The 24723-nt window shown below is 40.3% G+C and overlaps 1 protein-coding gene across 7 annotated transcripts in view; it reads left to right on the plus strand.

The window, feature by feature from the left end:
* The window catches only part of LOC123758836 (dystrobrevin beta), an 84214-nt gene extending 60628 nt beyond the window's left edge, over positions 1-23586 (plus strand). For 5 of the 7 annotated variants that reach the window (XM_045743571.2, XM_045743570.2, XM_069334588.1 and 2 more), the window contains 3 exons: positions 3185-3232; positions 13630-13766; positions 16056-23586. In XM_045743571.2, the coding sequence (XP_045599527.1) occupies positions 3185-3232; positions 13630-13766; positions 16056-16181 (311 nt within the window). In that variant the 3' untranslated portion in view covers positions 16182-23586. Of the gene's footprint in view, positions 1-3184; positions 3233-12189; positions 12287-13629; positions 13768-16055 lie in introns of those variants that run through there. The other 2 variants (XR_006772943.2, XM_045743569.2) reach the window with 2 other exon arrangements.
* The last annotated feature ends 1137 nt before the right edge of the window (positions 23587-24723 follow it).

The following is a 24723-nucleotide window of genomic DNA, read 5'->3' on the forward strand; positions in this document are numbered from 1 at the left end:
CAGATCAGAGACCTGGAGCAGTGAATGGAAAAGTGTGAAACACCTGGCCAAAAGGTATAAATCACTTGGCCAAAAGGTGCAGAGCACAGTCCACACAACAAGTTGTTTACCAATGGCAAACAATACTTATTTTTGTTTTCCTCATTTTCATTTCTTTCTTTCAAATAGTGGCTTGTTTTGTTTGTACACACTGGTCAGTTTCCTCAGTTTTGGGTTAATCTACGATTCCCAAGCACATCTTCCTTTGTATAGAAAGCCAGATTCTGATCGTGGCTCCTGTTAGGTCAGTGTGGGTTTTAAAAGCTTGTCACTGTCCTTAGGTTTAGCAGTATCAGTGTCTAAGCATTGGGGAGCTACTGAGGCGACCTTCCCAGAAAAAAAATGCCTTGAAGTGAGAGAGATTTTGATGTGAAATTTGTTGAGAAAAACCACTAAATATATTTTTCCTGGTTATGGTGCAATGACTAGGAATCACCACCCAGACAAAAAACACCCCCTCCCCCTTCCTCGCCTGTGGATTACCTGTTGATAATTTTGATAGTTTTCCACTATTGCCGCCTAATCTGGGGCCAGCTTTCACTGCCTATTTCTTAATGTTCCATTATATTCTACTTCACTGTCTGCAAATTTTGGTAGATATTCCTCTTCATCTCCTTAGTCATCAAAAGTTCTGCATATTTTGCATGGTGTCAGTGATCATTTGTTTGCCTATGAATCATACAGGCTTTGGTTATGTTGACAGTATCAATTGGCCATATTGGGCATTAGAGGGTACTGATACACAAGGAAGTTTTTGTCAGGAGGGCAGCTCATCACCAGAAATACCTATTGATTACAGGAGTTGCCATACTCTAGCTGGCATGCATAACAAAATTGGGCAGGATGACAATGTCTTATAAAGTGATAAGTGGCTTAATAAATTGCTTAAAATTAAGAATTAAACAATGGGACATGTATATATAGGAAGTTAACTTTAGAAGGCATTAACAAATAACAAAAATATTTATTAGCAGTTACAGTATACATATATAGTGTGCAAAATTTAAATGGTTTCTCATTACTCATTGTCAGAGACAACACATGCCCAACTCCCAGGCACCTATTTACTGCTAGGTGAATTGAGGCATTAGTTGTAAAGAAATTTGCTCAAATGTCTCGTCTAAGCCCATGGTAATTGGATGCATCGCATCAGTTCAGGATTAACACTGAAGATCACCTGTTTGTAGCATATGGGCTTAAGAGTTATGTAAGTGGTTGACAAATTATATAACTAAAAGTAAATATAAAAGTAGAAAGTTACACATGAATTAATAATCAATTTTAGAAAAAATAAAGCTACTGATCAGTGATCTTAGGCTTATTTACAATCGGCTAGCTGCTCAAAAGCAAATGTACCGAGTGATCACTGGCGGCTTGAAGATGCTTACACAAGAAGAGGATGAAGTGATGAAATCTTCAGCAAAATTAGAATACTTTATAGGGGTTCTTTCTTTGGTAGAAAGATGAATATAACAAAGATTGAGTGACCATAATAGAGAAGGAACAGTTATGCCTTAAGGCTAAATTGAAATGCTGCAATTTAACCACACAATTCCCCCTTTGCTAGAGTCAAACAAAGCAACACCTTAATACTTTTGTGGCATACAGTATTCATGTTTTATGTTTGGTCACCAGCAAGGGTGACTAGCCTGGATGGGGCCCCTCTATAGATTGACTATTCATCCCTAGAATGCACTGATCACAGTATGTATTGGATGACTGACCCACTGAGAACAAAGATCTTTTCAAATGGGAAGGCAGAGTAGTGCATAGTTAATTTGTTTCAAAGTTTTGTTTGGTGATTCCGTGATTGCTAAGCATTTCATTGGAATAGGTTTTGTGACTTTCTTCTAATATGTAGTTAATAATAAACCTCATTTGTGTGTTAATCTATGATTACCATGTGCTTCCCACCCTGGTGATGGGGCAAGATGGTTTGAAGAGGTCCTTGTTCGCTGTGAGCCGAGATAGTCACAGGAGCTAGGAATCTCCAGAATATCCCATGGATGCTGGTGACATAAGCTAGGGAAGCTAATGAAGTGCCACCCAGAAAAGAATGTTTCATTACACTCAATGGTTTATTTTTAGCAAGAGACCTAGCAGTGGTTTGCGAGACATGTGGGCATTTTTCCTAATATCTGATGTGTCTGTTCATCTGGGAGTTAGGCGACTGTTGTAACCTAACTCCTTGGGAAATATCAGTCGTTGGTTTATGGAGACCTCAATAAACATGAAAGGATTTCTTTTCTAAAAGCAATGGGAAACTAAATTTTGTATATCCTTTCCTATCCCATCATAACCTAAATCTGGCAATATTTTTGTAAAGTTGAGCAACAGTACAGTACAAATAATTACTGTACAGTATTTGAAAAGTGAAACGTATGCAAACATGTCGTCTACAGTTTTTAGATATAGATACAGGTACTGTACTGCATATTAAAATAAAAATCAGGCAATATGATAAGAAAGTGGCAGAATGACACCGACATGAATGAGCAGAATTTGGGAGCATGTTAGTATTCGTGAGATGTAGTCAGTGTGGAAGAGTATCCATAGGTTGGTTGTGTGAGGAGAGGCTGGTATGGAGTAGTCAATGTATGAGTCTTGTGCTGGACAGTGGGAGACAGTTCATTAGACTTGTTTAAAAATATTGATCATGCCGTTCAAGTTGAAAATATGTTACGGTAAAAATCAAATGGACAGTGAAATCATGTTAATGTGATGTATCAGTGATGGGAGTGCCAAGGTACTCGCTTGGTACTCCCAATTACTTGGCAGTACCAAGTGAACGGGTTCAAATCCTTCCAATATCTCCTACTGATTTTCTCAGTAAAAATCAAATCAAATAATGCTGTTAATTAAGCCATTTGGAAGAAGACAATATAATAAATAAGGCATAATTTAGGAAGAGAAACACTTAGACTCAGAGGAAAAGAAAAATTATGAAAGCACCATCTAGTAAAGTTTGGAAATAGTGATGAGTAAGAGGAGATATTCAGGCAAAGAAAATAATAGTTTTTTAGCTACACTTGATTTCACTCTACAGGATGACATAATGAAAATAAATTGTGAAGCTATAAAATTTTAATTAATCAAGATCTATAACAATTTTGATATATTAAAAAAACAATATATGAAATTACAGAAAGTTCAGATGATGACTCGCTGCTAACCAGACCACTGCCTGAGCGAGGTAAGTTTTTTTGTAGCTCCATGAAGTTTTTAGCTGAAGTCCAATATTTCAGAATTTTTTGTTTCAATGTCTACATTTTTTAATAATATTTTAATAATCTAAATTTTGACTCGCACATTAATACAGTATTCAGAATTTTTTAACATTATTTCAGTTTTCCTATGAAGTATTTACTTCATTTTATTACATTCTCTGTGAAGTCTGGTTTTTAGCTGGAAGCATATTTATCATGATATATGCACAAACATACAGTATCAAATTTGATTCATCAAACCGAGAAAAATCTGTTTCTTATGCTATATATACCTAACGCTGTTACTGTACATTAACAAATGGAGATGATTATGAATACAGTACATAATATTGCAGTGTACAGTAACTGTATTAAGAATACGTTTATTTATTGCACTTACACCGTATTTTTGTTATATTTTTTCCCTTGGTGTGTGTGTGTGTGTGTATGTCTGTGTTTGTGTGGTTTTTAATTGTTTTGTATTGTGCCATTTTCCTTGAGAAGTCATGTATAGAAGGTCCCCGGTGTTTGGATTTCCACTTGAACACCTGATCAGCGTCAGCTGTTTGACATTGTCTTCCGGCAGTTGTGGGATTTTCCATACATTTTACCAGCAGCTTTGTTTCTTCTCTTACACAAAATTAGATTGAGTTCTTTGAGTTGCAGTTTAGTATAAACACCCTTATAGACTGGTTGTATTTTTTTAAGGAAGCTATTGTTATTTTTCCATATACAGTACTGTACTGGAATCTCCCATGCATGAGTAGTGTTTCTTTTTGCAAATTTTATGTTGCAAATCTTGATGAGAAAAACAGGTATTAATTAGAAAGGACACCTAAAAACAAAATATACAGTGAAACATATTGAATTACAAAATACAATATAAGGTTAATTCATATTCTGATTATAATAATACAAATAATAACAATACAAAAATTGAGGTTCTGGCAGTAGACTTGGCGGTGATGGTTGCCCTTCAGACCCCTTACCTAAGTGTTACCTCTCTTGCCAGTGGTTTCTGTCTGAACCCTTGTTCACCCTCTGGTCCATTGTTCACTTATGTCGCCTATTGTTCACCCTCTGGTCCGTTGTTCACTTATGTGGCCTATTGTTCGCCCTCTGGTCCATTGTTCACCCTCTGGTCCATTGTTCACCCTCTGGTCCATTGTTCACCCTCTGGTCCATTGTTCACTTATGTGGGTTTTCGGTCACCTTCTGGCCCATTGTTGTATGGGGTACAGGTTTTTCTTCCCTGCCACATACCAGTACAAGAAACAGTTACAGTTTGTATGAGAATGTCAAATTCACCTCTTGCAGTATCAAAGCACTCAAATGAACACACAATCTAAGCTTTATAATATGCTTAACGAGATGTACCTTTATGAGAGAACTCGTCCGTTTCGCTGCCAAAATCAATCATAGTTAACACCAAAAGACCAGGTTAAATAATAGTTTGGAATTAAAACTGATTTTATTTAATACTGTAGCCTTAAAATTTAAGTTTATAAAAATAGTTTTCTTATATATTTCACTTTACTAAAATTGACATAACTGAATGGCTTCTAAATTAGGAACTAGAATTGTCTGACTGAATCCAGGATTTAGTATGCAAGAAAAATAGTGTAACAATACAATACTTCTTAAATTAGCCAATCTGAAATCTCCAAAAACTGATCTCTTCAGATATAACACAGACTATTCCATGGGGACTGTAATAATGGTTAGTGATATAGAAATACTACCCTGTTGGTTACTTTACACTTTGAATGCTCTACATAAGATACCTTAAATCACACAGAGATTATATCATTCAACACAAGAGGCTTGAATTAAAATATTGTCAGGGATTAGATGGGACATTCATAAGAAAGCTTTCAAGATCCTTTCCAATCTTTTACATCCTACATTATTCTATAAGCAGCAACACCTACTGCACAGATACTTAAAGATTACAGAAAAACGTCCAATCCTCCAGCGCTGTGGAAGATTGTTTACAAGGGACAGGAATGTGATGCCACTCTAAGCATCCTCTCCTTTTGGCACCCACAATAGGACGTTTTGAGTGCTAAAGTGGCAAAAGGCGCATTAACAATCACGAAACAAAGAACACAAATACTTGAGTATGTGGACAAGTTGTTATTAATTTGGATACACAACAAGGAGTTAGCAGGTGTAAGCGTTTCAGAGACCCTCATTTGTGAGAAAGCCAGAGTATTGCACGAAGACCTTGTAAAGAAAACCCCTGGAATGAGTGCAGATACGAAAGACTTTAAGGCAAGCAGGGGATGGTTTGAAAAATTTTGAAAAAGAAGTGGTATTCATAGTGTTGTGAGGCATGGGGAGGCTGCCAGTTCAGACAAACCAGCAGCTGAAAGATTTTTGAAGAATTTAAAGATTTTGCAGAGGCTGAGGGATACCTACTGCAACAAGTGTTTAATTGTGATGAGACAGGACTGTTCTGGAAAAGATTGCCTAAGAGGACATACATTACCCAGGAGGAGAAGTCATTGCCTGGACATAAGCCTATGAAAGATAGGTTTACTCTTGTGCTGTGTGGAAATGCGAGTGGTGATTTGAATATTAAACCCTTGCTTGTGTATCATTCTGAAAATCCAAGGGTTTTAAAAAAATATAGTGTGCAGAAAAACCAAATGTGTGTGATGTGGAGGGCTAATAGTAAGGCATGGGTGACTAGGATATTTTTTACGGATTGGGTGAATGAGATGGTGTGCTCTGTCATACAAAAATATCTGCAGGAGAAAAGTTTGCCACTCAAGGCCCTGCTTCTCTTCGACAATGCTTCTGCTCATCCTCCAGGCTTGGAAGATGCATTGTTGAACAAATTTAATTTTGTCACAATAAAGTTCCTTCCTCCTTACACCACTCCTCTAATTCAGCCTATGGACCAGAAAATCATAGCAAATTTTAAGAAACTTTATGAAAGGGCACTTTTCCGGAAATGTTTTGAAGTGACTGATGCCACAAACCTCACCCTCAAAGAGTTCTGGAAAAACCATTTTAACATTTGTAGTGCTTTAAAACTCGTTGACAAAACCTGGCAAGAAGTGACTCAAAGAACCCTGATCTCTGGCTGGAGAAAATTGTGGCCCGAATGTGTGTCAGAACTAGACTTTGAGGGGTTTGAGCCTGTAAATGAAGTGCCTATTGTTGAAGAAATTGCTACTCTGGGCTGGAAAATGGGCTTGGAATTGGATAATGCTGATGTGGAGGAGTTGGTGGAAGAACACAATGAAGAACTGACCACCGAAGAACTCCAAGCCCTTCAAAAGGAGCAGCAACAAGAGGCAGCTGAGGATATTTCGTAAGAGGAGAATGAGGCAGTAGAGAATGTCCCTTCTTCAACAATTAGGAAGTGGTGTAGGATGTGGGAAGGAATGCAAACTTTTGTTGAAACGACTCACCCAGAGAAAGCTGTAGTAGGCCGTTGCATTAATCTTTTCAATGACTGTAATGCCTCACTACAGACAAGTGTTGCATAGAAGGGAAAAACAGTCTTCAATGGAACGTTTCCTTGTGAGAAACTCGAGCAGTGAGCCACAACCAGGTCCTAGTGGTATGTTGGCAAAACGTGCCAGAGAGTGCACTCCAGAGAAGTCTCACTGCCTGATGTTATAATGGAAAGGGATTTCCCTTCCACACAGTAACACCTCTTCTCCTCCCCCTTCCTCACCATCTTCCAGACACCAACAGGAGTCATCAGCAAGAGTAAGTAATAACTTTAACATACTTTTGTAGTAAAGATTTGGGTGAATTAGGTATAAAATTTACTTTGAAGTGAAGTTTTTAGGGAGTCAGGAATGGATTAGTTCATTAACCATTATTTCTTATGGGGAAATTCGTTTCGGTTTACGAATTTTCGGATTACGAACCGTCTCCAGGAACGGATTAAATTCGTAAACTGAGGTAAAAAACTATGATGTATTAATATATTTGGCATATAAAGTGGCTAAATGTATGTACTGTACTGCATATATTTTAAAGGTCAAAATCTTTACAAGTCAAATGTTCACAGAAATGATTAGGTGCGTTTCCTATCACTGAATGCAGCTGTTCACCTAGCAGTAAATAGATACCCAGGGGGGGCCTGACAGCTGGGTGGACAGCGCTTCGGATCCGTAATCCTGAGGTTCCGGGTTCGACCCCCGGTGGAGGCAGAGACAAATGGGCAAAATGTTTCTTTCACCCTGATGCCCCTGTTACCTAGCAGTAAATAGATACCTGGGAGTTAGACAGCTGCTACGGGCTGCTTCCTGGGGGTGGAGGCCTGGCCGAGGACCGGGCCATGGGGACACTAAGCCCCGAAATCATCTCAAGATAACCTCAAGATAACCCCTGTAACATATAGGGGATCTACATGAGAGGGGCTTCCTCTTTGAATCCTAGATTCAAACATGGTACAGTACATCTTACTTTGAATATTATAACGTTTAGGGTATATGTTTATTTGAGTGCATTGACTGATACCCCATTGGTGGATTCAACACTCTCATACAGTGTAACTATCTCTCGTACTGTACTTGTTTGCAGCGAGAACTGGGTAAATAAACCCATACCCTTACATTGTTCACCAACAAAGCCATTGTTCACCCTCTGACCCATTGTTCACCCTCTGATTGTTGTTCACTGTTTGGCCTTTTGCAAATGTTCACCCTCTGGCCATTAGTCACCTCTTGGGCAAATGTTCACCCACTAGCCGTTGTTTACACGTGAACAAATGTTCACCCTTTCGCTCATTAAAATCTCAGACAGAGTTTCCTCCTTGTGCTCTTATGATGAAGTATTCCTCAGCATTTCCACATATATTTTCCTGATGACAGCAACTGTGTTTAACGCATCCACATGTATTTAAAAATACGCTCATCAAACCTTTGTGTGTTTTTGGGGTGGTTGTCTTACATTCAGAAGTGTGAAAGCAATTCATAGTTTATTTAAAAAAAAAAAAGTTTGTCACGTGCAATGCCATAAAAGGTATGACAAATTTGTAGAGTATCAAGATAGATACCCAGTAGAAAAAACTATGATGTAGTAATATATTTGGCATATAAAGTAGCTAAATGTATGTACTGTACTGCATATATTTTAAAGGTCAAAATCTTTGCAAGTCAAATGTTTACAGAAATGATTAGGTGCGTTTCCTATCACCGAATGCACCTGTTCACCTAGCAGTAAATAGATAGCCAGGAGTTAGTCAGCAATTTGTGGGGTTGCATCCTGAGGAGGGTTGACAGTGCAAAGTTGGGGGGGGGGTCCTCGATATAAGCCTAACATGTATATGCACACTGACTGCCTGTTCCCAACACAGTGAATTGTTATTATGAATTATGTCCAGTATGTTCCTAATTATAACCAGCCCCTACAAACATTAATGTATAGCATTGATTTAATCAACAAATTCATGTATGTGCAAGAGCAACAACAAACTCATTCACAATGCAAACTACTCAACATGTATTTCACAATGCCTGTAATATAACATATGATGCAACCTCGATTATTCTGTCTAACTGTTATCTTTGGATGTCTGAAAATCTGGATAATTAAATAAAAAATAGTAAGATGTAATTTCTAGTGAGATGTAATTTCTAGACAATTTTTGTTGTTATTTAGTTTAACAGGCACATATGCCAAAAATACCTGTAATAGGGCTTGATTTCTGGGAGGGTCCCTCTCCATCTCCATCGCTAAAGCACTGGGGTGAACAAGCCTTAGAGAATAGCACCAGGCCTCTGAGGATTACTCAAGCTCACCAGGAGCCAGGACCAAAATGTGGCTCTCTCTGCATGGTGACGGGGAGCTTGGGGATCAGAGAACAACCCACAGCTAGAAAAAATCACCATGAAGTATTAGGACATGAAAACCAGTGTCTGCTTGAAGGAAGGAAAACAAGGTCAATAATGGTGGCTATGGGGTAAAAACCCTAGCTATGAGGCACCCGACCACCACTAGGTGGCAGCCCAGATTACCTGTGATCCTAGCCAGCTGACAACGCCTAGGATGCACCTCTTTGCTGGGCCCACATTCCACTTCACCCATTCCAATAAGTGGTGCTGGCTATCCAATGTTTTGTTTCATGTGGAATCAATGCTTCATCTTTTGTACTATTTTCTGCATCATGTTTGTGTTCTGTACCACCATGTGCTCTCTATTTAATTGAATAATGGTTGTGTGTAATGGTTTCTTTCCTTGGAAACCAGATTGCATCTCAATTGCCCCACCATAGTTATCTTCTCTGCAGAGTTGGGGTTTCCTCCTGATTGTATTGATGACTCCAGAATCTTTCTTCTCACTTCTGGGTACAGTATTACATGGGTCTGCTCACCACTTCAAATCCTGTTGATAGGCAGTGATAGAAGTTAGCTGTGTGCTTGTGTCGCTATCATGCAGAGCTCTCCTTGTGTAGGTAGGATCCTGCATTTTAACCAAGGGCCTTTGCTTGGGTCGCATAAGAGATTGTTCTGGTGCTTGGCTGTATATTGCTTTTGTCACCAAGAGGTTATGTTCAGCTGAGAAGCTTGTGTGCTGAGGGTCCAGGTGGCCAGTATACCCTGCTCTGAGTAAGCAGGGAGGAAGGTGGCTTTCAGGTCAACTTGCTTGGCTGGAATGTTATGGCTTTCTTGTCCATCTCCATGCATGGGGCTGCTGTGTGCAGTTTTTAGGTTCAAGAGTCCTTTTACCCTTGTGTGTGTCATTCGTTGGCATTGTCTTCTCAGATGGTGGCTTATCAGGCTGTGGCTGCATTGCAGGTTTCTGGTTTCTGTAGCCCCTGGTTAAGTTGGATGTCCCGGAAGCCAATCACCTTTCGTTTCATGGAGAGATTGTCGAGTGTCTTGTTTTGGACACTTGTGCCAAATTTATGCTGCCTCTGCTCCAGTTGTCGAGAGGTCAGTTCATCTGGTTGTAGTTTATTCAGATTATCAGCCTGAATGAACAACTATTCTCTGTTGTATGGGCTCCTGAACAGCCTCAAGCTTTAGTCTGCAGGTACTGACAGGAAGGCTGGCTGGGACACCTTTGGGGGTTGCCCTGCCTGGAGCTTTGATGGTGGCAGTGTGGGACCTTCTGTCCCCTGCTTTTCCCCATTCTTTTCTTCAAATATTCTTCTGTCTGCCCTTCCTCTCCTGCCATCTTTTATTGGCAGGAAGTCCAGTCTGTTTTTTCAGGTTTGTTAATCTGTTTTGTCCCTTTTAGAAATACCAACCTCTTATGCTGAAGCACCTTTGTGAGTTAGCTATGGGGAGCTACTGAAGTGGCCCTCCAGGGTATCAAGAATTGAATGTAATAAAACAATTTTTTGGTGAGCTACTTAGTAACTCCTTGTCCCTGCATTATTATATTCTTTTCAATGGGTGTTGGAGGGGGTTCAGGCAGTTTGTGAATGAGGTGGTTGACTGGCTAGAGCCCTGAGTGACCCGGGTTGTCATTAAGTGGCAGTTGGGCACACTGGCCAGAGTGTTAACCCTGCATCAACTTGTTTGTGTATTTTGTTTCCTGTAGAAATGCTAATTTCCTTCAAGCAATTTCTTGTCATGCCCAAATATTTATCGGTGGGTTTTTCTCAGTTTGAGTTGATTTCTGATCCCTAAGCTCCCCTCGCCTCAGGTAAGCTTGAGTGGGTCTCTGAGGCCTGGTGAATTCCCTAAGGCACGTTCAGCCTTGGTGATAAAGCTGTGGGAAGCTGCTGAGTGGCCCATCAATGGTTTAATAACAGTTGCAGTTAGTATTTATGATACAGTTTAATTGAATAATGCTACTTTAGTTTTACAAAAGAAAACTTACATTTTCCTAATTTTCTAAACTAATAACTCCTGAATTTAGAACATACACAAAGAATGATCAGTGGCATCATTTTGGGGGGGATGGGGGGGGGGTGGAGGGGTGAGGAAGGGAGAGGATCAGTATTTTGTCACATATTTTGCTTGTTGTAAAAATTTGGACAGCCATTGGAACTGTTTTTTTTTTATCATTCAATCCTTCTCAGTTATGGGCTAACTTGCAGTGCATTTCTCAACACCATATTGTAGCTCAGCTACAAATAATAACCATTGATAACAAATACCAATTAATACTGTACAAATATGCATTCACAGCTGATCTGTATTCGCATGTATGGTATGGTTACTTCAGGACAAATTGGGGGGCTAACTGGGTATGCATGTGAAGGTGAATCATAGGAAGTGGTTTTGTTCATGTAGTCTAATAATTCGCGATTCTTTTCAAGTGCTATAAACTCAGAAATTTCACAAACTTTAATCATTATTTTTTATAAAGATATCAGGGGTTTTCTTTAGTTATGTGCTTAGGTACTTAACACATTCTGCTCTTAGTGTTGTACAGCACTAAATATGTTGAATACATACAGTAGTTGTATTTCATATAGAGTAGGTGAAAATGATGAGCTCAACACTATACTGTATAAATTATTTGTCACTGTTCAGATTTTGCCAGCATCTTTCAGGGAAGTTTCTCTGAAAATAAAGTACAGTTCTGGCTTTAATTTAAAAGTTATTTATTACTGTTCTGGCCAAGGCAGTAGCCTCATGGACAAAAGCATTCTTTCCACCCAAATGTCAATTAGTATTGGTTTATTTCGTAAACTATATTTCAAGCCTCAAGTTATATTAGCTTTAAATGTATGCTGTAGTATAAATACGAGAGCCAAAGTAATGGGAGTTATTCTTACCTTGTCTGTCCGTTTTAGCAGCTATAACCTAAACTTTAATGTTAGAAATATGTTTCCTAAGTGTGCCCCGAGACCTAAATAATGTTAAAATTAGCATAGGCAACATTTGAAACACTGCTGATTTTCCAGGTTTAGAGAGCCAGGGTGGTAAGTGTTTCACGTAAGTCTTTTTTATTTTTTTGCTGTGATTGTATTTTTTCTCTTAAGGTTGTTACTTTTTTCCCCTTTTTATTTATTTTGAAGGTTTTGCTGCCAACTTACGCAATGAACTTCAACTCAACCAGTAAGATCTAATACATGATTAAAAGGTCATTCTTTTTAAGAATGACTTTCATGTACTGTAAGTGTTTGTATATTTTTTTACTTCCTTGTAAGGATGTTTTAACTTTGTATTATAGTCTAACATACACACACACACACATACAACTGATCGTCAGCCAAATGTCAAAACCCAATTTTTGTTTCCTCTTCTGGAATCTAAAAGAAAGGTTAGGTGTATCAATTCTTACACCAAATATTTCCTTCCCATGTGGCTTTCTTCGGCCTGGTGACTGTGTGGTCCATCTCATGCTGCCATTCTGTCAGCATGGCTACACTGCTTTCAGTTTATTTTCTTTCTGTGATGGTCTGTAATAATCCTTCACGTCTAGTTTGGCATTGCCCTGCACCTTCAAATCACAGTAACTTTTTTTTATATAGTTTATCTAATATGCTTTGTGCTTTGATTTTGCATTTGTTTTTGTTTCCTCACATATATCAAAATTTCACATGGGATTGTGCTTTCACAATTAGTCCATCTGCTCGGGAATTTCGGGAGGCTTGTTTTCCAGTTTTTAGACAAGGTAGAAACTGTACGCAGCAACAGGGAGCAAAGTGCTTTGAGCTGTCCTAGTGCCTGGTTATAGAGTTTGCAGCCCGTCAATTACCCGCACCGCCTTCCAGTTAATGTTTTTAATACTCATCACTCTTTCACGCTGTGTGAACTACATTGCATATATTTCTGTATAAGATTGCTTTGACTTACTTGTTTCTTATCCTCCAGTAATGACGAAGTGTCTTCCATTTGGGGGAAATTGCAGGCAGTCATTGATAATTACAAAGAATGGAATTAATTGTAGCATAATGTCATTTCTGTTATGACAGTTTGCATTCATTATTCAAGCTATTTTTTCTAATATTACACATGCATTAATAATGTTTATACAGTATTAGTAATGATTAAAATGCACTTTTAAAGGGTTTGCTGGATTTCATTATGTGTTAACTTATTCACATTGCAAATGAGCATTGTGTGTTTTATGTAAATTTTACCAATTAAGCAAATACAAAACCTATTGTTCCTTCCTGCAAACAATAGACCTGTTTATAATGTTTAATTTGGTTCCAGTATTACAGTACAAGAAAAAACAACACTACAGTACAACTTGTTTTATGATCCGAGGAAAGAACAGTTATTTCAGAGTTTAATACAATTATTCAATTGAAGATACAGTACACAAATTTTGTATAATTACCGGTAAAGAATTTTAATTGCTGTAGCAATTTGTATATTATTATTTATTAGAATACAATAGACATTCAAATGAAAAGATATACATGAGTACAGTATTCAATGAATCTGATGTGCACAATGCTAATATTGTACACAAAATGTTGGATAATAAATTCAACAATTGTTTACAGACTATGACTTCAAGGGCATATACGAAAGTCCAGCTTGGCGTAGCATGACTGACGGCACCTACAATGAAGATGAGGGACCATTATCTCATCTACACATCCGCAAATCTAGTGGGGACCTGCCTCTACTTAACACACAGGTGAGAGATTTTATTCTTATCTTTAGTGCATTTTCACACCACGTGTGAGGTAGACTTGCAAAGTCTTCCCTAAAATAATAAATATTCATATGAATACTATTGACCAAAGCATGAAATTAATGCAGACGAGAAGTCACAATAATGTGACTGAAATATGTTGACCAAACCACACACTAGAAAGTGAAGGGACGATGACATTTCGGTCAGTCCTGGACCATTCTCAAGTCGATTGTGTGACTTGAGAATGGTCCAGGACGGACCGAAACATCGTCGTCCCTTCACTTTCTAGTGTGTGGTTTGGTTAACATGAAATTAATCTTTGTGGACTGGTACCCTATTGAATTTGAGACTGTCTAACCTTCCCAGAAGTGTTTGAAATAATTAAAAAAATGTAAATTAATAGAATTGCAGATGATACTTAAAATGAACCAAAAAAAATTATTTTCTAACCGAAATATTTACCCAGTTACATAGTTCCTAGGAAATAAATGGTGAGTTGCCACCTCATACAGTGCCTGTTAACAATAATTCCCAAAGGTTGGAAGAATTATTTGAAAATTCTTCTTTATACTGCCATTGGGGGAAATGATAAAGTGTAGAGAATTTTCTGATGCTATTTTATTTAGTCGCTTCCTAAGAAAATATCAGGATCATGGACAGTCAGGACAGATCAACATTCTACACCAGCAGAGTAGAAATAATTTATAGTTTACCTTCCAAGTCATACTGGTGTAGGAGGGGACCGATAAAAATTCTCAGTACAGCTTGGAATGGTCTACAGAATGGGTCATTTACATGTGTTTAAAGTTGTTCCACATCCAAATTGGAATCAAGAGTCCACCAAATTGTGATTTTTCCCACTGCCAGGTCACTACCCACAAACTGCCATCAGGTGGGAACAATACCAAATCAGGGTTTCTTGAATCAAGCCTGCTGAAATGTTGTGAGATCATATTTGTTTGGCTTAGGTTATTTGATAACTATTAGAAGAGCTAGCTTGTGAAGTTAGACTTAGTTTTAAGCAGATACTGTAGTACTAATAGTGCTCATAAGCCACCATATGAGGTAGAAGCTCAACCAAGGCACATGTCCACCTTTGACGCACATCACATACCTTTGTGTGAATTAGACCTTTGACCCGACAAGAGACATTGTTGGAGGCAACAGGGATGACCACTGGGGGTAAGAAAAAGTCAATGTTGAATGTAATCTAATGTTTATTTAAACAAAAAGAAAAACAAATCACCTTAACACTTCTCTGGCAGAGTAGCATACTCGACACTTAAGTTGGGCACACGGTCACCCGATGGAGGCCGTGTGCTCAAATCTACCAATCTGGTGAAAAATAATGGATATAATGGAAGCTGAGCCACGGCACTGGCCCATCTCAAGAGGATACAAGCCATCTGAGCTGCCTCAGGGAAGAGAACCACTGGTGGCTGTTGGTCCTCTCTATTCATGCCAGGTAAGGCAAGCCCTGAAACAAATTCAAAGCAGATTTGGATAAAAAGAAGAACACCAAGTGGGTATTATGCCATGATGAAATGAACCATAAAGCATGGAAGACCCTTTGCTCTAAAACTGAAAACATCTCACTACAGAACAACATGCCACACGGATTCGAGTTGCAATAAGTGTCAGGCATAGAGCCACTGCCACCTGGTGGCAGCTACAGTAGTTGGTAGTAGTTCAGTTTTTTTATTTCATATCAATTTTTGGCATGTTTTGAGCCTCCAGGTTTCAGAGTGGATTGAGGTATGCTTTCCACTGAACCCTCCACCCAGTTGATAGCTGGGACAAAGCCATTTGCAAATATATTTGTCTTCCAGAAGGCAGACCCACTCTGAGTCAGGTTTAACGTAGCTGTTCTGACAGGTCAAATGTGCAAGGTTAGGGAAGCTACTGAATGGTCCTTACTCGGAAAGTTAGCACATTACTGCATCTGGTTTGGCTATCACTTTTGTTAAGCACTTGTTACTTAGTGACTTGTCACATTCAGTTTCTGTGAACTGTTCAGGGTTTCATATTAGGAAAAGTCTGAACATAACATTTTCTTCCCCATTTTCACTGTTATAATGCATATCTTTCGTATAACTCGTGAACCTCACCTTCCATGGCTAGCTGTTGCGGACACTAACAAGGTATAACTTGCTATATTAAGCAAGTCTAGATATCTGATTGAAGATCTTACCATCTCATACTTAATGGAAACTAAATATTTGCTCTATTTTTAATTCATTTGAGGCACAAGAACAGCTTATGCCTCAAACATCAATATATTAATTGCAGGTTGGAATGGGGAACAACAAGTGGCGTAACAGCCTGGTAGGCAATGAAGACGATGACTCAGTTCCTAGGAAAGAAAGCAACACACCTGATTGGGAAGAGGCTGGTATGGGGTGGGTCAACAGGTAAAGCTGAACATCACAAAACTCATAATCAGATGCAAGACATATTATCTGACTATACTACATGAAGTTCATTCAATGTGAAAGACGTATTTGAAAAACAGTGTAGCATTAGATTAATATAATTGGTATACAGTATCTCTCTATATGATTTTACTTGAGATATGGAACAAACTCAATGTATCATGATTATTATTGTTGGTTAATTGCATTAACATAGTTTGCATTTACTTTATTATAAATTTATGAGAGAAATGGCTTCATTTGCTAGTTTTCATCAAAATGATATCCAGTTGGTTTGAACATGATTACACTAGTTTACAGTTGCTTTCAGTGTTTTCACGGGCAGACACCGGACATGGTCATTTTTTCTTGATTATGTGATGTCTGCTAATCTGTGTATTAGTCATTTTCACAACTTTTTATTTTTTTGCACTATGCACTTGTCAGTGTTGTCAAAAACATGCATGCAATGGGAAAAATCAGTTGGGACAAACATGTAATAAAATATATCACTGCATTGATATAGAACAAATATAGAACACTGTATTGTTTGTGTGCATGTATTTGGTATATTACAGTGAGAGAAATGGCTCAGTGGTAGACACCAATGGACATACAGGTAGTTATTCTATTTAGCAGGTCAGAATCTAGATGGTAAATTTTATGGCAAAATGTATGACAGTATGAAAATGTGTTTTCTGTGGAGAGCCCCTCCAGCTCCCGGAGCTTACCAGGCTGATATGCATGTATTAGACCATGGCAACAGTCCTTCGAATGGAGTTCTAATACTTACCAGGGACCACGAGTCAGAACCTGGCCCCCTTCAGAAAGGCATGAGGAGCATTGGCTTAGAGAAACCTCCCTGTGGTTGGAAGCATTCTATGTCTGCCATCAACCGGGTTAGGCACCCAGAAAGGTACGTGTCCCAAAACAGACCCCAACTGGTGAAACATTGCTACCAAAACCTGAAATGCTAAACAGAACTCCACAAACGGAAAACAAGCAAACAAGCATGACGTCACACCCGCCGCACCACCTGCCTGCGCAGCTTTCTCCTCCCCAGGAGGGGGATGGGGGCTCCAGGTCCCTGCACTGGATATCCAACCTCAGTTCTGAGGCTGTTGTGCTTGGTGGCGGTTGTTCGACTCTGGCTCCAGACTCGGTGCAGTGCTGTGCCCTTGCGGTGTTGTTCTGCTGTGCTGTGGTGTATGCGAGCCAGGAGTAATTCACGAGGTACTGGGGCTGCATGTGCCTAGGGCTCCCTTTCCTAGGTGCCCTGTAAGTACTGCCCATGTGGTTTAGGATTCTCTTCCATAAGCCGTTCGGGGAACTACCTCTGTAGGGATCTATTACTGCTTGGTGATTGCCTGCCCTTGGGGTCAACTGGGGTTTTCATAGCCGCTATTTGACCTTGGGTTGAAGGTGGTATCGTCACTGGTAGGGGCGCAAGATACTGTGCAGCTTGTCTGACATTGATGCACAGCGGCCGGTTCTGTTCCTCCTGGGGACATTGTGCTTTTGTGGTGTTTTTCTTATCTTTTTGTTTCCTTGCCTGGTGGAGGTCTGCCCCTTGGTCACTGTCCACCCTCTGTTCTTCTGATGGTCCCCTGCTAAGGTCCCCATGACTGTACACATCACAGGGGTTCAGCTTTAATAGTTATCTCGTTACTTGGGCCAATCGGTTAGCAGTACCCTGCCTGGGCTTCCCTTAGCAGTTAGTCTAAGGGCCTTAGAAAACCCTATTGGGGCTCATCGATCTGATGGATGCGTCCTCTGGGTCCCATCTCACCTTGTGTGAGTTTGAGAGTTGCTTTGTTCCCTTGTCTCAGGGTGACATTCACTGGGTTTACCTGTCATGCTGTCTGTTCAGTCGATGACACCTTTGACCCAGAGTCCTGCGAGTGGTGTTCCTTGCTGGTACTCCACTTCATCCAGTCCACTGATACTGATAATCTGGTGCAGGCAGCTTTGGCATTGCATGCAAGGTTTTGGTTGCTGCAATGTGCTAGGTTGGTTGCCTTTCCGGATGCCCCGAGGCTGCCTTACTTTGGTTATAGGGACCCGAACTTGGGGGCATTAGTCGCTTCTACTTTAGTTTCGTCCACGGTACCTCATCCTTTCCCTGGTGGTTGTCCTACCCCCCCCCCCCCCCTCCTTCCCTTTTCCCTGCTGCCGGCTCCCAAACGACTGAGGGTTTTGGAGTCGGGGTCAGGGCTTAGAGGATGGTGAGACTCGGCCAGTTTTGGGGGCTGCCCCATCCGATTCGATGATGGAGGCATTCAAGCCTGTTTCTCCAGCCAGGTCTTTGAGGTCTGACCAGCAGACCCTCCTTTTCCCAGCTTTTCCGGTTGACTCTGCCTTTTCTTTAGGGGCGGAGGGTTTGGAGGACGGCTCTGCCCTGGATCCTGGTGTGGAGGATCCCGGGGCTGGGGAGGAGCTGACTTGGGACCCATTTGATCCCGATTGAGTGTTGGTACCCACGGCACGAGGCTTGTTGTTGCAGGAAAAGGGGTTTTCTTACCCTCCTCTCTGTACAAATTTGATACGAGTTCTGCTCCTCCCCGAGGTTCAGTTCCGGGTTTCGTTGGGTTCTTCGATTCCTTCCTTCCAGAGGTTTTCAGCCTCCCACATCTCCCTTAAGGCCATTGTGGCTTACCTCCTGCGTGACCCGGATTTTGCCTCGATAATGGACCCTTCCTCATTTGAGTTCGGTTCTACTTTTCCTTATTGGCTGCATTACATGGTGCTGGAGTCATCCTGTTTAGTAGACTGTCCTTTCTGTTCTTTGGGGGTGTGGTACTCGTTCTGTCGGACCTGCATGCTTGAACGGTGGGAAATTTCTACGGGGGTAAAGGTTTACCTGAGGGGTGAGTTGGAGCACCTCAATGCATGCTTATTTGCCCCCATTCTTCCTAAGGATATCGGCCAGGTGCAGCTTCACATGTAGATTCCCATCCTTTTGGCACCCCTGGTAGCTGAGGATTTGCATGCCCGGGGGCATTTGGCTTTGGTTTTTGCATTTCTTTTCCCTGCTCGAGCTGTCTTCGGATTGGCTTGAGGAGGATGTGGAGGTGCTGGGTACCTGGCCTGTGTCCGGTACCTGACACTTACCTCAGTGGCTCAGGCATCAGCTGCCTTGTTGAAGTTGTTTGCGCCGATTTTGAAGGAGGCGGTGTCTCTGTTCTTTGATTTTTGTCACCTTTTTGTCCATTGCTGTTTGCAAATTCTGTGGTTATGCAGTATCTGCAGGCAGCAGCTTCTAGCTGCCGCTTCAAGCCACTCCAGCCAGCTTGGAGCTTCTAGCTCCAAGCCACTCACCAATATGTTGTCCCTCACACTGTCTCCCTGCTTTCTCTCATAATCACCATGTCCATCCACTTTTCTGGGCTTTGTCTTTTTCTTCTTCTCTCAAAATCATTTAAATACACTTCACCAACCTATTATCCATTTTGTTTAATATGCATAAACCTTCTTGGTATTCTCTTCTCAATCTTGAAGTTTTTAAATTTTGTCCTCCATATCTCTCCATGACATTCATTCCTTATTATATTTTCCTATAGACCGGGGAGCCGGTCGGCCGAGCGGACAGCACGCTGGACTTGTGATCCTGTGGTCCTGGGTTCGATCCCAGGCGCCGGCGAGAAACAATGGGCAGAGCTTCTTTCACCCTATGCCCCTGTTACCTAGCAGTAAAATAGGTACCTGGGTGTTAGTCAGCTGTCACGGGCTGCTTCCTGGGGGTGGAGGCCTGGTCGAGGACCGGGCCGCGGGGACACTAAAAAAAAGCCCCGAAATCATCTCGAGATAACCTCAAGATAACAAGATCGCCCTATGTCAGATTTGTCGGTTCTTCGGGGTAGCCATGGGGGTCGTTCCCGGAGGGGTCATGCCAGGGTTTGGGATTCCTCTGGTCATGGTGGGCCAGTGGTGCCAATTTCAGAGTTGGCGCTTCCTTCGGAACCGACAGTGTCTGGTTGGCGTGGTGATCACTCTGCATGTTGGTAGGGTTCTCGTAAGGGGTGTCGGCCCTTTCGCGGGTCGCCCTGTTGATAGGGTGATGGGGGGAAGGCTCACTCTGTTTGCTCACACCTGATCCCACGATTTGTGGGCAATTTGGGTCGTTTCAATAGACCTGCGGCGGCGTTCGGTGGCTCCTTCTCCTTCAGGGGATTCGGGGTTCACAGGGCAGGCCTCTTCTCCTGCGCTCTGTCAGGTCATCTTGGAGTGGGTGTACTTGGGCATGGTCGAAACGACTCCATCCCTCAGGTAGGTTTCCCGCCTGTTTCTGGTCCCGAAACAAGACTGTGTGGAGCTGAGGGTCATTCTGGACTTGTTCCATCTGAACCCCTGAGGTCTTTTGCCCATCCTTTCGGGTGACCACTCTGTCCCAGGTCCGGCTTCTTTTGGAGCTGGATGCTTGGATGGTGTCTCTGAACCTCCGGGACGCGTATTGGCACATCCCGATTCAGGGACTGGATTGGTTTTGTAATGGGGCGACAAGACCCTGCTCCCTGTGTTTCTTTGAAGGCCCAGGCTCTGGTCCCTGGTAGACCAAACAGAACTCCCGCAGCTAATGAGACCTTTTAGTATAAAGCAATCTCAGGAAGATTGCTTCAGGGAGCCACTGGGGCTTCTCCAGATATTGGCATTTCATTACATTCAAATCTGGGTTTTTAATGCCCAAGGTTTCAACATTTTTTTAAGCTTTCTTGTAATAATTATCTTAAATAGCTTATAAAGAATATATAAATCAATGATTCAAGTAAGCTGCTAGTTTCTTGTGTCAGAACCACTTCATCTCATGCTTGATCCAGCTGACTACATTCCCAATTTGTGATCACCGTAGCTTGCACTTTATATCAGATTGTAAACAATTTGTCATCTTATTGAAGATGAATTTGATTTTTATGTCCATTTTGCTCTAGCATGCTTACATTAAGTGGAATATTGTATTCTAAGACAAGATCGTTCAGCTTAATGATCCCTGTTAAAACTCTTAAGCCTGGTGCCATTTTAGAACTTGGGTAGAGACTGGTAATATTTCATACAAAAGCCTGTTTAAAACTTTTATTACATATTAAGGGGATGATTTTAGTAGGGTACTTGTGAATAACAATGTTATTAATTATAATTATTATTTACTAGTTAAATTAAGTGATAAAAATGATATTTTGTATCTATGGAAGCTAAATTAAACAAACAACTCCAAATCGAAGACCTGCTGTGTAAACCTCTACAAGAATTGTCTATTAACCATACAGGGACATTCATTTATCTATTATCTACAAGCTAGTTTTCAGGCATGTTGGATATCTGATATTGCTAAGGCATAGGTAATGTAACAGATTACTTGTGAACAATTAAAATATATCCAAGTAAGCTTGGATCAGATCTACCCAGAACTGAGGATGCTAACCAAATATGGCAGGAGACAAAACAACCCATCAAATGAAAATGTCAAACAACAGTTTACCGTGGGTGACCAACACTAACCCTGCTTCACCCAGTTGCAACCAGATGGCAACCTCCAGCACATCACATGCTCACAGGCCACTGGTACTAAAAAACCTGTCCCCCCCCCTTTTCCCTAAAAAAAAAGAAAAGGGAGGGGGGGGGAGGTGAACCATAAAAACAGGGTAGGGACAGGGAACAATTGAGAGCCTACTAGAAAATGGCATTTCAATATACTGTATTTAATGCATTCAAATTATGGTACATTTATTTTGTTTTGTGTTCTTCATTTTCATTTCTTTAAAGTAGTAATTTATGTTTTTCCTAACCTTTCTGGTTGGTTTCCTCAATTTAGGGTAGATCTGATCATGCTCCCTTCACCTCAGAGCACGCCATATTTTTGTCCCCCTCCCAGTAGGTCAGTATGGATCTCAAAAGCCAGGCACAATCTTCAGGTTTAGCAGTACCAACAGATAAACATCGTGCTTCTACTGGGGGGAAGGGGGGGCTTCTCCAGACCCATTCAAAGCTGCCACCATACAATTGTGAGATAGTACTACTGAACTCAAATAGTTAGGCTTTAATTTGATTCTGTAGTAGGCCCAGTATATCCAGCTAAGTTAGCTGAGCTCCAGGAATAGCAGTAATTGCAGACAATGGTTGGAGTCTGGGCACCTTACCACATAAATCCCATTTAACTTGCTTCATTACCTTCCTGATACTCCAATATACAGTATTTGGTTTACTTAGTGTTCACAAGTCATTTTGTCAGTGGCAAGTGATAAAATATATTTGTTACAGGTCAGATTGATTAATTTTTAAGGATTGGCCACAAACTTATAGCCAGGGGAAAATGAGTGCTCGTCCAAAATAAAGACGCATGTACATGTCGGGGAGGGGTATATTTCCTTGCTGGAAAACTGTTCTCAAGAACAAAGTCTAAGCTTTATCAAAGTCTCTAGCCAAGGAAAATGCTGTCTGGAAAGTCATCCATCCAGTTACTGTTAAGACCCAATGGTGCTTACTTTGAGTGATGGACTCATCTGTGATATGGTCCATTCTGTTCACAACAATTAGCAACAATTATGGCCAATTGTGACCTGGCAAATTGTGGCCCCCTGTGTCCAAATGGCCACAGGGCCATTTTATACTTTTCTCACTACATTCTAATTCATATTGTCCTGCAAACCTACAGTGCTTACACATCACAAGCTTATACATGGTTGATTAAACACTGACCAACTGACAAGGGCATAATGTCAATAAAACAGCTAGGAAGCCTGGAACTGTTAACATTGCCTGAGAAAATATTGGGAACTACCACCCCCAACCTATATACAGTAACTATCTGTAGGATTTTGGATTTTTCCAATATACATTAAGCCAGTCAATGTTGCACAAGTAAGTTTTCAAAAATATAGTAAAGACCTTAGACTCGGCTGATGCAGTTTTTCCTCGGTCTCAGTTCAGGGAAAGCAATATAGAATTGCTAATTTGAACTGTGATTCATGACCAGGGATTATAAACAAAGGCTTCAGCAATATATTAAATCTGTTTTCATTATGGGTTGTAAGTTTTTCAAGATAAATTCACAGGAACCTTAATCCATATATTATGCAATACCTAATCTAAATCCTCAACAAATTTACTGGTTCTTTGAAATCATATGAGTACCACATCATGTGCAATATTACGAGGGAAGTTTATTTATAATTGCCTATATGATATGGTGAACTACTATCATACCATAATAAATGTCATCTATTCAACATTGCATTAATTTTTAACTGCATCATTAAACCTTTTATTACAGTACATCATTTACATTAAAATATATTTTTAAACTTTAAATTTGATATGGCAGTCAAAAATGACAGTATACATATGTATCATGTACCTATTCTTTCACATTTCCACATCACTTTAGTTTGTCATTGGTTTTAATAAAGCACAGAACTGTATAACTTTTTTTTTCTCCCCCGTTTCTAATATTACAGTTACTGTCAGATATATAAATTATGTTGAAATACACACATTAAGAAAACTTTTGAAATCTTTTCCTTTAATTCCTAAAAAGTGGAATTCAAAGTGGATAATTCACTGGACCACTTGGGAAACTTGTGCTTAGCTGGGAGGTGAAGCAGGAACTCAATGGATGCCAAGCCATTTTTTAAATACACCCTACATCAACTCTTCTTCTTTCCTCCCACGAATTATTTTATGTTCAAGCTCTATTAATTAAAAAATGTCATTTGTTATGCATAACAAGATGATTTTACTGATGGTAATACGGCCTTTTATTCGAAGTGAGAGGCCTGGTTAAATTGGTACATGAGGGAAATGTTATGCAACATGTAAAATTTGCATACTCTAGTGATGAGCACTAATGTAAAAACTCATGGTAGGTGAAGTGTCTGTATATGCATCCCAGTAAGTATTCAACAAGACTGAGTATGGTAAGTGCCTTGGTGCATTCCATTTGCAGGTGATTGACATGCATGTAACACCCAAAGTAGGCATATCAGTCCATGAATATCAATCCACACAGACTTTCATTTTACATGTGCTTCACAATCTGTTCACAATTGAAAGGTTCCAGGTATAATTTTTGCTCAGGATGAAATGGCATATTTACTTTCACCTAATGTTTCTTTGCCTAGCAGTAAATATGTACACATGTTAAGCAACTATTGTGGATTTCATCCTAAGGAAGGTCAGCTGTTGGCCTAGAAGAACCTTTGCAAGTCTAACAGATTTCCTGTGCCCAATAATACAAAACCAAAGGGTTGAAGGATGATGTTTGATTATACATTTCCTTGTAAAAGTCATAGCACAAGTTTCTGTAGTAGAGAATTAAAGCCGTGCTTGGTACCCATGAAGAATTACTCTGTCACTAGCAGAAGTTGGTACTGAAGAAAGGAAAACTGTACAGCACCCAAAGTAAACCCTGATCAGGAGAAATGAAGCAACACCACTAAAATACACCTTTGAACTGCTTTCTTCACTTATCGCCAATTTGAAGGCAGCTCCGGGTTAATGTTTTTAGCACTAAATAAAAATTTTCTTCTTAGTAGCCCTTAAAAGTAAACAATGAG

The sequence above is a fragment of the Procambarus clarkii genome, chromosome 31 (assembly GCF_040958095.1).
Source record: "Procambarus clarkii isolate CNS0578487 chromosome 31, FALCON_Pclarkii_2.0, whole genome shotgun sequence".
Taxonomy (NCBI): domain Eukaryota; kingdom Metazoa; phylum Arthropoda; class Malacostraca; order Decapoda; family Cambaridae; genus Procambarus; species Procambarus clarkii.